Raw genomic sequence first — 13,155 nt, forward strand, 5'->3', positions numbered from 1 at the left:
CCCTTCCTTCCATCATCCCCCCTCTCATCCCCTTCCCCCCTATTCTCCTGTAGGGTGAGATACTCTATTTAGTGTATATGTCATTCCCTCCCTGAGCCAAATTCAATGAGAATAAGGTTGACCCATTCTCTTTTGCCTTCCTATTTTTCCCCTCCATTGTAACCATTTTCCCTTGCCTCTTCTATATAAGATAGTTTACCCCATTCTGTCTCTCCCCAACTCCTCTCATTATATTCCTCTCTCACTTCTTAATTTCACCTTTTAAATATCATCCCTTCCTATTAAATTGATCCTGTGCCCTCTATCTATGTATACTTGTAAACATATATACACACATTCACATATATATTCATACGCCTGCATACCCTCTGATATAGACATATATATATGTATAATTCTATTCTCTTCAACTATTTTAATACTGAGAGAAGTTTCATAACTTACAATTATCATTTTTCCATGTAGGAATGTAAATAGTTCAACTTTGATAAGTTCCTTATGATTTCTTTTCCCTGTTTATCTTCTCATGCTTCTCTTGCTTCTTGTATCTGAATGTCAAATTTTCTATCCAACTCTGGTTTTTTCATCAAGAATGCTTGAAAGTCCTCTATTCCACTGAATGACCATATTTTCTCCTGAAACATGACACTCAGTTTTGCTGGGGAGGTGATCCTTGGTTTTAATCCTAGCTCCTTTGCCCTCCGGAATATCATATCCCAAGCCCTTCGATCCTTCAGTGTAGAAGCTACCAGATCCTGGGTAATCCTGATTGTGTTTCCACAATATTCAAATTATTTCTTCCTGGCTGCTTGTAATATTCTCTCCTTGATCTGGGAATTCCAGAACCTGGCTATAATATTCCTAGGAGTTTTCTTTTTGGGATCTTTTTCAGGAGGTGATCGGTGGATTCTTTCAACCTCTATTTTGCCCTCTGGTTCTAAAACATCAGGGCAGTTTTCCTTGAAAATTTCTTGGAGGATGATTTCTAGGTTCTTACTTTGATCATGGCTTTCAGGTAGTCCAATAATTTTTAAATTATCTCTCCTGGATCTATTTTCCGTGTGAGTGGTTTTTCCCATGAGATATTTCACATAACCTTCTATTCTTTCATTTGTTTGGATCTGTTTAACAGCACCTTGATTTCTCATGAATTCATTAGCTCCCATTTATTCCAATCTAATTCTGAAGGAATAATTCTCCTCAGTGAGGTGTGTGTGTGAGACAGAGACAGAGAGAAAAAGGATAGAAGGAAGGAAGGGATGGATTGAGAGAGGGAGATGAGTGAAATGAGAAAAGGAGGAAGGGAGAGAAAGGAGGAAGGGAGTAAAGGGAAAAAAGAAAGTATGAAAGGAGAGAGAAGGAAAGAGAAAGGGAGAGTGGGGAGAGGGAGCAGAAGAAAGGAGGGAGGGATGGAAGCAAATGAGGGAGGGAGGGAGCAAGGTCTTCTCTGTCAGGCACCATGCTACATACTGGGGATGCTAACACAAGCAAAAAGTCAGGCCCAATACTTAAGGAGTTTACCTTCCAATGGGAGAAATAATGCCTAACGGAGAGCTGGCAAGCAGCAAAGGGGGTGAGGCTGATAGGCAGGAGGTGGAGACGTTTGGGGAGTAAGGAAAAGAGCCAAGGGCAGAATGAGTACAGCCTGAGAACCTCATGATGTGGTTGTGGTGGTCAGAGCCAAGGACTACATCCTGGGTTGTTGTTTTTTTCATCCTCCCCCCACTGCTGCCTCCAGCACAGAGTTTTGCCCATAAAAGACCCATAAAGGTAAAAATTCATATTTTATAGAATGTTATGGTTACAAGTCACTTTACACATGTAAGGTGCTGTCATTTGGTCCTAGCTTTGAGGTCAATGATTCATGTACTATCATCCTCAACAGAAACAGAGATGGCAGCATGTACTAAGGAAAGAGTACTGGCTTCAGAATCAGAGGACTTGGGTTTAAATTCTGCTTCTGTCACTTACCACCTGTATGAACATGGGCAAATCAATTCACCTACCTTGTCTGTCAAATGAAGGGGTTGGACTCAGTTTCTGGGGTCTAATCTACTAATAATGACAATATTGTCCAAGCCCAATCAATGCCCATTCAACCTCACTATGCCTTGAGTCTTTCAGCGTTTCTTGAATTGATCTGAATTAGTCCTGAATTCTTAAGCATGGCTGATTTCTCCATATTGATTTACAACTGTGAGTTCCAGCTGAAAGTCAGACTTTAAACAAACGGGACAATACAGGTCAGTTGGGGGAAGGAGGGTGAGGATCTGGATAGGAGACCAAGAGCAAGAGGAGGACACTGGAAATGAGGCCAAAGAGACAGACTTCACCAACTTTACAGGTGGGCCTGGACAGGACAAGAGTCTATTTTGCTCAGCTGTCTATGACAGCAACAGTACCTCTACCTCACCTATGACTCCCTATATTTCACTGTCCCATTTCACTGTGCACTTCACAGGGAACCCTTTGCAGGTCCAGCACAAAGGAAAGCAAGCCCGGCTTCATGGGAAAGGCAGTGTCAAGTTATGATGTCCAGGTTTGTTGGCCCTTTTGTCCTTGGGTCCATTTTGGACATTGGGGCTCTCCTTTTCATAGGTTCCCATATCTAGAACAGACCATTAAGAGAGTAGCTGCTTGTGGTCAGTTCTCTACAAGGCAGATGTTTTAGGGGAACTGTTTTTTAAAGCATTCATTCTCTTTTAATCGTACTCAATAACTTTAATGGTCAGGAAGTTCTTCCATCTGTCTCACCTACACACCAGAAGTATAAAATAAAGAAAAGAAATTAGCGAAAATGCCAGAATCAGAGAATGCCTTCCTATATACCATTGGAGAGGCTAAAGCAGCTCATAGGGAACAATGGATAATCTGGTGAATTTATGTAGCCACAGAGTCCTCAAGTGTTTTTTAGTTTTTGGGTTTTTTTTAATCCAATAGGAAAAGGATTTGGAAGGTTTGATCCAGTCTTACAATGTAGATGATCAAGCAATTTAAGGTCACCTTCCAAAACATTATCTCTCATTTGCATGCAATGAGGAGCATGGGATGTGTGGTTACTTTGTGTGGCACTCACTTATATTCATTTTATGGGACTCTTTTTCCAGATTATTGATAAGAATGGTAATGTACTGCCTCCCGGCACAGAAGGAGAAATTGGCATCAGAATCAAACCCATCAAACCTATTGGACTCTTCTCTGGCTATGTGGTAAGGCATCATTTCTCTACTCTCCCTGCCTCTGTGGGGCTCACACAAGGATAGGGAAATGTATGAAGGTGTCATGCTCTCCTGAGCCCAAAAAGCCTAATAGGAAACTTGGGCGACAGACTAGCTTCCCTTGGACCACAGATTCAGTGCTTGGGTGACCTAACTAGGAAACTAACCTACCTCCTTCTCTGACCTTCAAGAAATTTCAGGGAAGAAATGCAGAATTCTCAGTTAGTACAAGATAGGATTAATCTCAAAGATTAGCACTTGCTTCTGCTGCCCAATTTACCTATAAGAACCCTTTTTATTGGATCAAAACTCAATAATCCTCAGTCTTCTCATCTCTCAAATGAATTTGTGGCATTTATCAATTTCCCAGCTGTCAGTGCTTCCAAGCTGTCAGTACTCATACTGAAAGTTTAACAACTGACTCCTCACAGCCAGAGCAGGTTCCAGAATACCTCTTACCACCCTGCCACTTCAGATAAATGAGATTGTGCCAAGCAAGTATTAATAGTATCAGGTCAAGGAGGATGCTGATAGTTGAAGAATGGATGGAAATAATTAAAGAAAACTTCCTTTGGAGAATATGAGCTCTGAGGTGAGAATCAACACCACAAATTCATGCCCAGAGTATGTAAGTTCCTTGAGGGTGGGAACTGTTCGATTTTTGTAATTGTATTCCCAGTACCTAGTACAGTTCCTGGCCTGTAGTAAATGTTTACTTAATACTCCCTAATTGCTTAATTGGTTGAGTGTGAGCACTGTTTCACTTTTGCCTTTGTATTCCTAGTGCCTGCACATATTAAGAGCTTAATAAATGTTTTTTGATTAACCAATTAATTGGTTGAGGACTAATATTGACTTTCTTTTTTGTTTTTCCCCCATGCCTAACAGTGTCAGTCCCTGACACATAGTAGGTGCTTAATAAATGCTTATGGATTGATTGAACAAATGATCCATAGTAACCAGGTCTGTGTTAGAGAATAATTGGAATCCCTGAGGCTTTCCCCCAGTTCAATCCATTGACCTGAGGTGAGGGAAAGTTACATTCAGGCTGTGCCAGTCAAGCTTGGGCACAGTCTTTCCTGGAACACTAATTTCTCCACAAAATGTGATCACCAGGACAATGCTGAGAAAACAGCTGCCAATATCACAGGGAACTTCTGGCGCACGGGAGACCTTGGAATCATGGACAAAGATGGGAATTTCCAGTATCTCGGGAGAGCCGATGATGTCATCAACTCAAGAGGGTGAAGTTTGGTTCTGGCAAATGTGGTGAGGGAGATTTGGGGTTTCAGATGTGATTGAACCAGGTGGTACTGCAAGGAACATGAGTTTGGTTGGGGGCAAAAGAGACCTGAAGGCAAAAGTGCTCCATCACAGATATCAGGTTACTTTTTGTTTTCTAACCATTAGGATTCTGAATCTGTTGAAACTTTGGGGATTCAAGTGACTCTTTAAACATACCACTGGATAGGTTAAAGCCATAATCTAGAATGCCATAAAATTCAGTGGATTTTAATATACCTATGAAATCAAATCACTCATTTAAAAAAAAAGAAATCTACTATGAAAAGAGGTTGAAAGATTTTATTCATATTGGTAATGTAGATGGCATATAAAGAAGTCTTTTTTGACACTGACCCTCTGATATGGCCACACAGAGTTTAAGGTCACTTTAAAAAAAACAAACATTTGGGGCAGCCAGGTAGCACAGAGAGTAAGAGCACCGGCCCCAGAGTCGGGATGACCTGGGATCGATTCTGGGCTCAGATACTTAGCACCCACCCAGAAACACCTGGCCATGTAACCTTGAGCAAGTTACTTAACCCCAATTGCTTTAAAAATAAACAAACAAACAAATAAACATTTTTCATTTGCCATCAGAAAGGAACATGGAAACTGACCTTGGAGTCCAAAAGATTTAGTATTAAGACCTTTGAAACACACTGGCTGTCAATCTTGGTCAGTCATTAATCTCTCTATTTCCTGTGTAATTCCTTATAATTATAAATTCCACAATGGTTGTCATTCTGCATTAGTAGAAGCAGTTTTATCACTGGGAAGTTCCCCACACAGACAAAATCACAAATTCATAATCCTCTCCCCAAAGAGAGGAGCAAGAGTCATCAACATAAGACACAAGTCATGAAAGTCATTGCTTTCAACATGTTTGCAGATGTAAGAAGCTCTCCAAAGGGTAGCTTTAGACCTGAGAAAACGTGAGGCAAAAGGAATTACTGGGTGAATCACAAAAACGCTGATCTTGGAGACTGGAGATATAGATTCTACTTGTACACTGTCATTATATACCTGTAGCCTTGGGCTAACCAATTCCCTTTTGGGGGCCTTAGTTTCTTTACCTGTAATGTAAGAAGTTGGATTTCAGGGGCGGCCAGGTAGCACAGTGAGTAAGAGCACCGGCTCCAGTGTTGAGAAGACCTGGAGATCGAATCCCAGGCTCAGACACTTAGCACCCACCCAGAAATACCTGGCTGTGTACCCTTGAGCAAGTTACTTAACTCCAATTGCTTAGGGGCAGCCAGGTGGCTCAGCGAGTAAGAGCACCTGCTCCAGTGTCGGGATGACCTGGATCAAATCCGGGCTCAGATACTCAGCACCACACCCAGAAATAACTTGCCATGTAACCTTGAGCAAGTTACTTAACCCTGATTGCTTTAAAAAAAAAAGTTGGATTTCAAGATCCTTAAGGTCCCCTCTATATCTCAGAAGTTCTCTAACACTGTATAGTTTGTCCTAAACCAAAGAGAAGGATTGGTAAATTATGGATCATTGAATAAATGTGGATCTAAATGGTGACCTAGACCCAAAATTGTTCTTTGAAGAGTCTTTATGTTGGGACGGCTAGGTGGAGCAGTGAATAGAGTACCGGCCTTGGAGTCAGGAGGACCTGGGTTCAAATCCAGCCTCAGACACTTAACACAAAACTAGCCATGTGACCTTGGGCAAGTCACTTAACCCCAATTGCCCTACCTTCCCCCCTCCAAAAAGCAAAAAAATTTAAAAAAGGAGTCTTTATGTAAAAGAGAGGAACTTTCATTGACCCCACAGAGGACAGAAATAAGTTTAACCTGTAGTTAAATATCAAACAGAGAGAGAGAGAGAGAGAGAGAGAAGCTTCAGGCAGGAAGGGTTGTTGAAACACTACTACAATGAAAGACTGAGAGAAGTTTTAGAAAGTTTTTTTTTCCTGAAGGTCTTCAAAATAGAGTGAAAGATCATAGGCAAATGATTACATGGCTTCTCAAGGTCTTCTTTTGCCATCAGGGTCTGTTAAATAAGATAAAACAACCAACAGCAACAGTTAGAGTGTCACTGATGATGTTTCTCTGGAGCATAGCAATATAGACAACTTTCTCACTCATCTCTTCTGGAAACTCTAGGCAGTGAAAAGGTTATTCTAAGGCAGAGGGCAGATTGGAGAGGGGACCTGTAGCTATGGAAGACATGGTCCCCTTCCTCTTCAATGAAGGTAGACTGAAAATCCAATTCCTCCTTCAGGTATCGAATTGGTCCCTCAGAGGTGGAAAATGTCTTGAATGAACACCCAGCTGTGGCAGAGTCAGCAGTGGTCAGCAGCCCAGATGCCAGCCAAGGAGAGGTAAGAGACAGGCTGCAGAAGAGCATGAGGGGTGGACCACAGCAACGCCTTCATTGGTCTGGGGCTGAGACACACCGTTTGTAGTGTAAGCAGTTTATTGATTACAAAGCACCCATTTGTGATGTGCCCTGCATGGAAGCCAGAAAGGAAGGACTCAAAGAACTTAAGGACACAATTCCTACCCATGGCATCTCAAAGAGGGGCAGGACCAACACAAGGGGACATAATAACAAGGGATGGCTTGAGTCCAGGATGGCTTAATGTATATGCATGGAATCAAGTGGGTCAGATTTCAGAAAATGCCCTTATGAAAGCAATCTTTTGCAATGGTGAGAATCATCATGAGTGGTTGCAGACTCTAGTGAAGAGTATTAAGTCTCAGAAATCTAGCATAGGGAAGGAAGATAGAGTTAGAATGATGGAAGATGGACCATGAAGCAGACAACTAGTTAGAAAAGGCAAGTAGGGCATAAGAGCAGTCTTCAAGTATTTTCTTTTCTTGTTTTTGTTCATGTCTTTAGTTCCTTATATTATGTTTAGTTAAGTTCCACAAATGTAAATAATGTATCCAATGATGTGGTCACATGTATTTATATTTTCATTATTCATTTAAAAGTAAAGTTTCATAAAACATTGTGATTAGCTCCAACCCAACAGAAATATGTAGTGTGAATTCAAATAATGTGAACACTTCAGGGGAATTTATTGTTTGCTCTAATTAGGACCTGGCTGTATTTCAAAATATATCAAAGAAGAGATTGAGGGGCGGCTAGGTGATGCAGTGAGTAAAGCGCCGGCCCCAGAGTCAGGAGGACCCGAGGTCAGTTCTGACCTCAGACACTTAACACCCACACAAAAAAAACTAGCCATGTAACCTTGGGCAAGTTACTTAACCCCAATTGCCCTCCAAAAGGCAAAGAGAGAGAGAGAGAGAGAGAGAGAGAGAGAGAGAGAGAGAGAGAGATTGATAAAATTAAAGAAAAAAGACTTAATATTAGGAGCTAGTTTTTAAAATAAATAAACCATTAGCTGCTTTGATTTTAAAAGAAATAGAAAAACCAAATTATTAGTATCAAAAATGAAAAATAACTCATGAAGAAAAAAATAAAGGAAATTATGAGAAACCACTTTGCTTAACTATGGGCCAATAAAACTAACACCTTAAACAAAATAGATGAATATTTACAAAACATAAAATGCCCAGACTAACAGAATGAGAATCAGTGAGTTTAAATAACCCAATTTCAGAGAAAGAAACTGAAAAGCTAAATATATCTATTATCTTTCTCCTACCATGGAAATATCTTTTAACAAAGATTAAAAATAAAGAGGAAAAAGACAGTGAAGCAAAACTAAACCACACATCAACCATAACCCAACACATACAACTGTAAACTCAATATTTCTCACCCATAGTACCCCCCATATAATAGTCTTCATATATTTGAAGAGTTATCCCTTATAAAATTATCTGAACTTGTTGCTCTTTGGCACTAGGGGCAGTAGGTGGAAGTTGTAAAAAGCAAATTTAGCTTCAATTTCAAAATAATCTTCTTAACGATTAGAGCTACCTTAAAAAGTGGAATAGACAGCCTCAAGCACAGTGGATTCCTTTTCACTGGAAGCTCCATGAAAAATCTCGGCAATCAATTGGGAAATGGCTAAACAAATTGTGGTATATGGATGCAATGGAATACTATTGTGCTATAAGACATGAAGAGAAGATGGACTTCATAATAACTTGTAGAGATTTAATATAAACTGATGCTGAGTGAGGAGAGCAGAACCAGGAGAACTTTGTACACAACTACAGACACATCATATGTGTGATGACTGACTTTGATAGATTGGGTTCCTCTCAGCAATACAAGGTTAGAAGACAACTACAAAAAACTCATGATGGAAAGGGATCTAGACATCCAGAGAAAGAACTAGGCTGCAGACTGAAGCAAACTATTTGCTCTCTCTAATTTCTGTTTTGTTTTGCTTTGTTTTGACCCTTCTTTCTCATTGTCCACCCCATTAGTTATAATCTTTCTTTACAACATGACTAAAATTCAACATGAAGGTATTTGTAGAACCTATATTTGATTACATGCCACTATGGGGGGGGAGGGGACAGGAGAGGGAAGGGGAGAAAATTTGAAACTTAAGAGATTGTGGAACTGAATGTTGTAAACTAAAAGTAAATAAATAATTTTTTTTAAAAGAAAAGACTGGGCAACCACCTAACAAATATACTGTAGAATGAGTCACATTTAGTTAGGGCTTGACCAAGAGAGCATCTGAGGAGTGCTCCAGTTCTGAGATTCTGCCATTCACCAAGGAAAGTTATATTAAAAGACATGGACGAGTTCCAATTTCACAAGCAAACTTGCCAAGGAAAGAGGGAAAATGAAGCAAGGAGAGGCAAGAAGGAAAGAAGAAAAGACTTTCCTAGATAATATATTTAATTTACTCATTCAAGGGAAACTCTACTTAGCCTAGGAGAAATTTTTTGAGACCAGATCTATGATGTTGACACAGGAAACTCTCAATGAAATATACAATCAGTATATGCTAGTCTTTGCCCAAACTACTCCATTCCATTTCCTCTCTACTATAGCTATTCCCCCTACATTACAGAATCTTGTTGTCCTTACTGGTTCTACTAATGAGCTGCCCTTGAAGGATATCTATCTCTGAAAGAGCATTTGATCCTGTCTACTTCTACTTTTGACTCTCTAGCTTCACTTTCACTGGTGGTAGTGATGGCACTAATGAAGGTGGTAATAATAGCAATCGTAATGGTGATGATAATGGAGAAGTGGTGGTGGTGGTGCTGACAGAGAGTCGTGATGAGGACAGTCATGGTGACAGTGAAGGATGATGGTGATGATGGTAGTGGTAATAGTGGCACTTATGATGGTCAGGATGCTGGAAGTCATGGTATTAGTGATTATGGTATTAGTGAAGATGACAGTCATGGTGATAATGGTACTTATGATGGTCGTGGTGGTGATAACCATGGTAGTGACAGTGGGTGGTGATGGTAGTGATGGTGGTCATGATAATGGCACATGATACCAGTGGAGGGATATTAATTGTAATTAGAGTGATGAATATTTCCAACCGTATGTTTTTATTTTGTGCTTAACAGCAATAAACTCATCTTACCCTGTGCTCTTCCTATAGGTAGTGAAGGCATTTGTGGTACTGACCCCTAAGTTTGAGTTGCATGACCAGGATGAGCTCATTCGAGAGCTACAGCAGCATGTGAAGACTTCAACTGCCCCCTACAAATATCCCAGAAAGGTGAGACCTCTCTCAGTTTGTAGAAGAAAGTCATTTTCACCTCCAGGTCCTGACATCCTATTACCATCCTCTCCTTTTTAGGGGTCAGTATCTTTGACCCACAAAATCTCCTGAAGAACACAGAAAGAGGAAATAATGAGTTAACTAATGAATTACATTGTACTGAGTCTATGGAATAGTAAGGCCTATAGCTGATGACTTTCCTTGAATTCCAACCAATCACTTTTCTGTTTAGGGAGAAACAACATCAACATGTATGTGAGAGGCATGATTTGATCCCCAGTATTGCTTAATATATGATTCTGTGAAATAGCTAAGTCCTGTATGACAAGAGTTTATTATATTGTTTGCACCAATCCATTCATGGATATCTTACACTGCAAGCACCTTGAGCCCTTATATTGAATCCTAGACTCTCTTCATATACTTGATCAAAAATCAAAAACCATATTCACAATATCCTGGTAATACATGACACCATGCTGTGCCCTGTCCAAGGGATCTATCTAGACTAGTCCTTGACTTCTACAAATGTCTAGTATATGAAGACCCCTAGAATTTCAGAAATGTCCATAGACCTATGTATAACTGCTTCTCCCACAAAGCTGTTCATGAGGGAGAGAGGAAGAAAGAGAGAGATAAACATGTGTCATCTTTCCCAAACAGGTGGAGTTTGTTTCAGCACTGCCCAAAACGATCAGTGGAAAAATCCAACGGGCTCAGCTGCGAAAGGATGAATGGAAACAAACAACTAGGACCCATGGTGTCCTCAGATCCCAGTGATATTTTACAATGTGATCCCAGTGATATTTTACAATGTGGTTTTCCATTAAAAAAAGGAACAGGGTACCTTTCCTACTTCAGCTCCCATTCTGGGACAGGTCTAATCAAGCTAGACTACTGATTCAGGCTCATTAAATGACACTAACTCAACTAAAATGATACTCGCCTCAATCTCCACAGTCCCTGTAGCAATTATTGATAATAGCCAGGAACATCATTCCCTGGTGGGCAAGAGAAACTCAGATCAAACTTAGGAGGCTTTGAGTAATCTTTTTTAAAGTAATAAAAAGTGCCTATCTAAAACCCAAAGTTAGTATTATATGCAATGAGGAAACGTCAGAATCTTTCCTAATCAAGTCAGGAATGAAGTTTGGATGCAATCTTTCCCTGCTGTTATTTGAAAAGTCCTAGAACTTCTAGTGATAGCAGTAAGAGGAAAGAAAGAAGTTGAAGGCATATAGATAGGCAAAGAAGAGACAAAAAACACCTATTTCCCAATGAAATTATAATTAACGAAGAAAATCCTAGGGAACCAGCAAAGAAACTAATTAAGACAATTAATAAACTCAGAAAAGGTGCAATGTACAAAGTAAACCCACAAAAATCAATAGCATTGCTATATAAGAACAAAATTCATGAGGTAACAAAAAAGTTAGATCTCATTCAAAACATGTACAAAATGCATTAAATATTTAAGAATAAATCTAGCAAAGCACATTAAATGTTTGTATAGATTCAATTACAAAATGATCCATAAAGAAATAAAGAACTACTTAAATAGCTAAAGGATATCCAGTGGTTGTGGTTGGATGCTGTAAATGTAATAAGAATGACAATAATGTCAAAGTTAATTAACAGATATGGTGCTATTCAAATCAAACTACTAAAGAAGTACTTTTTTTTTTCTTTTTCAATTAGAAGCATTTGTTTTCTCTGCTTATGGTCTCTCCATTCATTGAAGAGAAAAGAAAAAAGAAAACCTTTGTAAGAAATATGTGTAGTAATGCAAGAAAAAGCCCCACATCTCCCATAGCCAAAAATATGTGTCTCATTCAGCATCTTGAGTCTATCATCCTTCTATCAGGCAATGGGTTCTTCATTGATCTTTGGAATCATGGTTGGTCATTGAATTGATTAAAGTTCTTATGTCTTGCAAAACTGTCTTTGTGATGTTGCTATTGTATAAATTATCATCCTGGTTGCTCTGTTCACTTTGTCGGTTCAGATAAGACTTCCAAGATTTCTCTGAAATGATCTCTTTCATAATTGTTATGGCACACTAGTATTCCATTATATTCATATGGCAGGTAGGTGGCCTGGTGGATACAGTAATAGAGCACCAGGTCTGGAGCCAAGAAGACCTGAGTTCAAAACTGACCTCAGAGACTTATTAGCTGTGTGACCTTGGACAAGTCACTTAACCTCAGTTTCCTCAATTGTAAAATGTTGATAATAATAGTATCTTCTTCAAAGGGTTGTTGTGAAGTTCAAATGACATAATATTTGTAAAATACTCAGCACAGTGCCTGGTGATATAAATGTAAGCTATTATTATTATATACCATAATTGTTCAGCCATTCCCCAGTTAATAGGAACCCCCTTAGTTTATAGCTCTTTACCACTACAAAAATAACTGTTGTAAATATTATTGTATATTTGGGTCTTTTTCTTCTTTCTTCTTACGTCTTCAAGGTATAAGCCTAGTACTTGTATTTCTGGGTCAAAAGGTACCTAATTTGTTTAAAAGAATTTTGGGGCATAGACCAAAATCACTTTCCCAAATACCTGGACCAATTCATACCTCCACCAACTGTGCATCAATGTGCCTACTTTTCCTACAGTCTCCCCAAGATTTGCCATTTTTCTTTTTTATCATCTTTGCCAATCTGAAGAGTATGAGGTGGAACTTCAGTGTTGCTTTCATTTGCATTTTTCTAAGTATTAGTTATTTGGAGCATTTCTTCATAAGGTTATTGATAGTTTGGATTTATTACTTTGAAAACTGCTTTTTCTTATCTTTTGACAGTTTGCTAGCTGAATAATGGTTCTATTTCTTAAAAATCTGAACAATTTCTTCTTTATCAGAGAAATTTGCTGCAAAGATTTTTTCCCCAGTTAACTGTTTTCTCCAAAGAGATACTTTTCTGAACTGAACAAAATAGTAACAAAATTCATTAGGAGAAACAAAAGATCCAAAACATTAAGGAAAATAATGGAAAAAATGTAAGAATTAAAGGGAAATA

General features: G+C 39.1%; 1 protein-coding gene across 3 annotated transcripts in view; it reads left to right on the forward strand.

Annotated features, from left to right (window-relative positions):
* The window catches only part of LOC138167342 (acyl-coenzyme A synthetase ACSM2A, mitochondrial-like), a 38,650-nt gene extending 26,576 nt beyond the window's left edge, over positions 1-12,074 (forward strand). For all 3 annotated transcript variants that reach the window (XM_069096063.1, XM_069096061.1, XM_069096064.1), the window contains 6 exons: positions 2,462-2,539; positions 3,108-3,209; positions 4,335-4,462; positions 6,735-6,834; positions 10,009-10,128; positions 10,795-12,074. In XM_069096063.1, the coding sequence (XP_068952164.1) occupies positions 2,462-2,539; positions 3,108-3,209; positions 4,335-4,462; positions 6,735-6,834; positions 10,009-10,128; positions 10,795-10,911 (645 nt within the window). In that variant the 3' untranslated portion in view covers positions 10,912-12,074. The remainder of the gene's footprint in view (positions 1-2,461; positions 2,540-3,107; positions 3,210-4,334; positions 4,463-6,734; positions 6,835-10,008; positions 10,129-10,794) is intronic.
* Positions 12,075-13,155: the final 1,081 nt, after the last annotated feature.

This window comes from Petaurus breviceps, unplaced genomic scaffold (assembly GCF_028583685.1).
Source record: "Petaurus breviceps papuanus isolate PSGF00001 unplaced genomic scaffold, PetGlider_PUasm1.0 229, whole genome shotgun sequence".
NCBI classification, from domain to species: domain Eukaryota; kingdom Metazoa; phylum Chordata; class Mammalia; order Diprotodontia; family Petauridae; genus Petaurus; species Petaurus breviceps.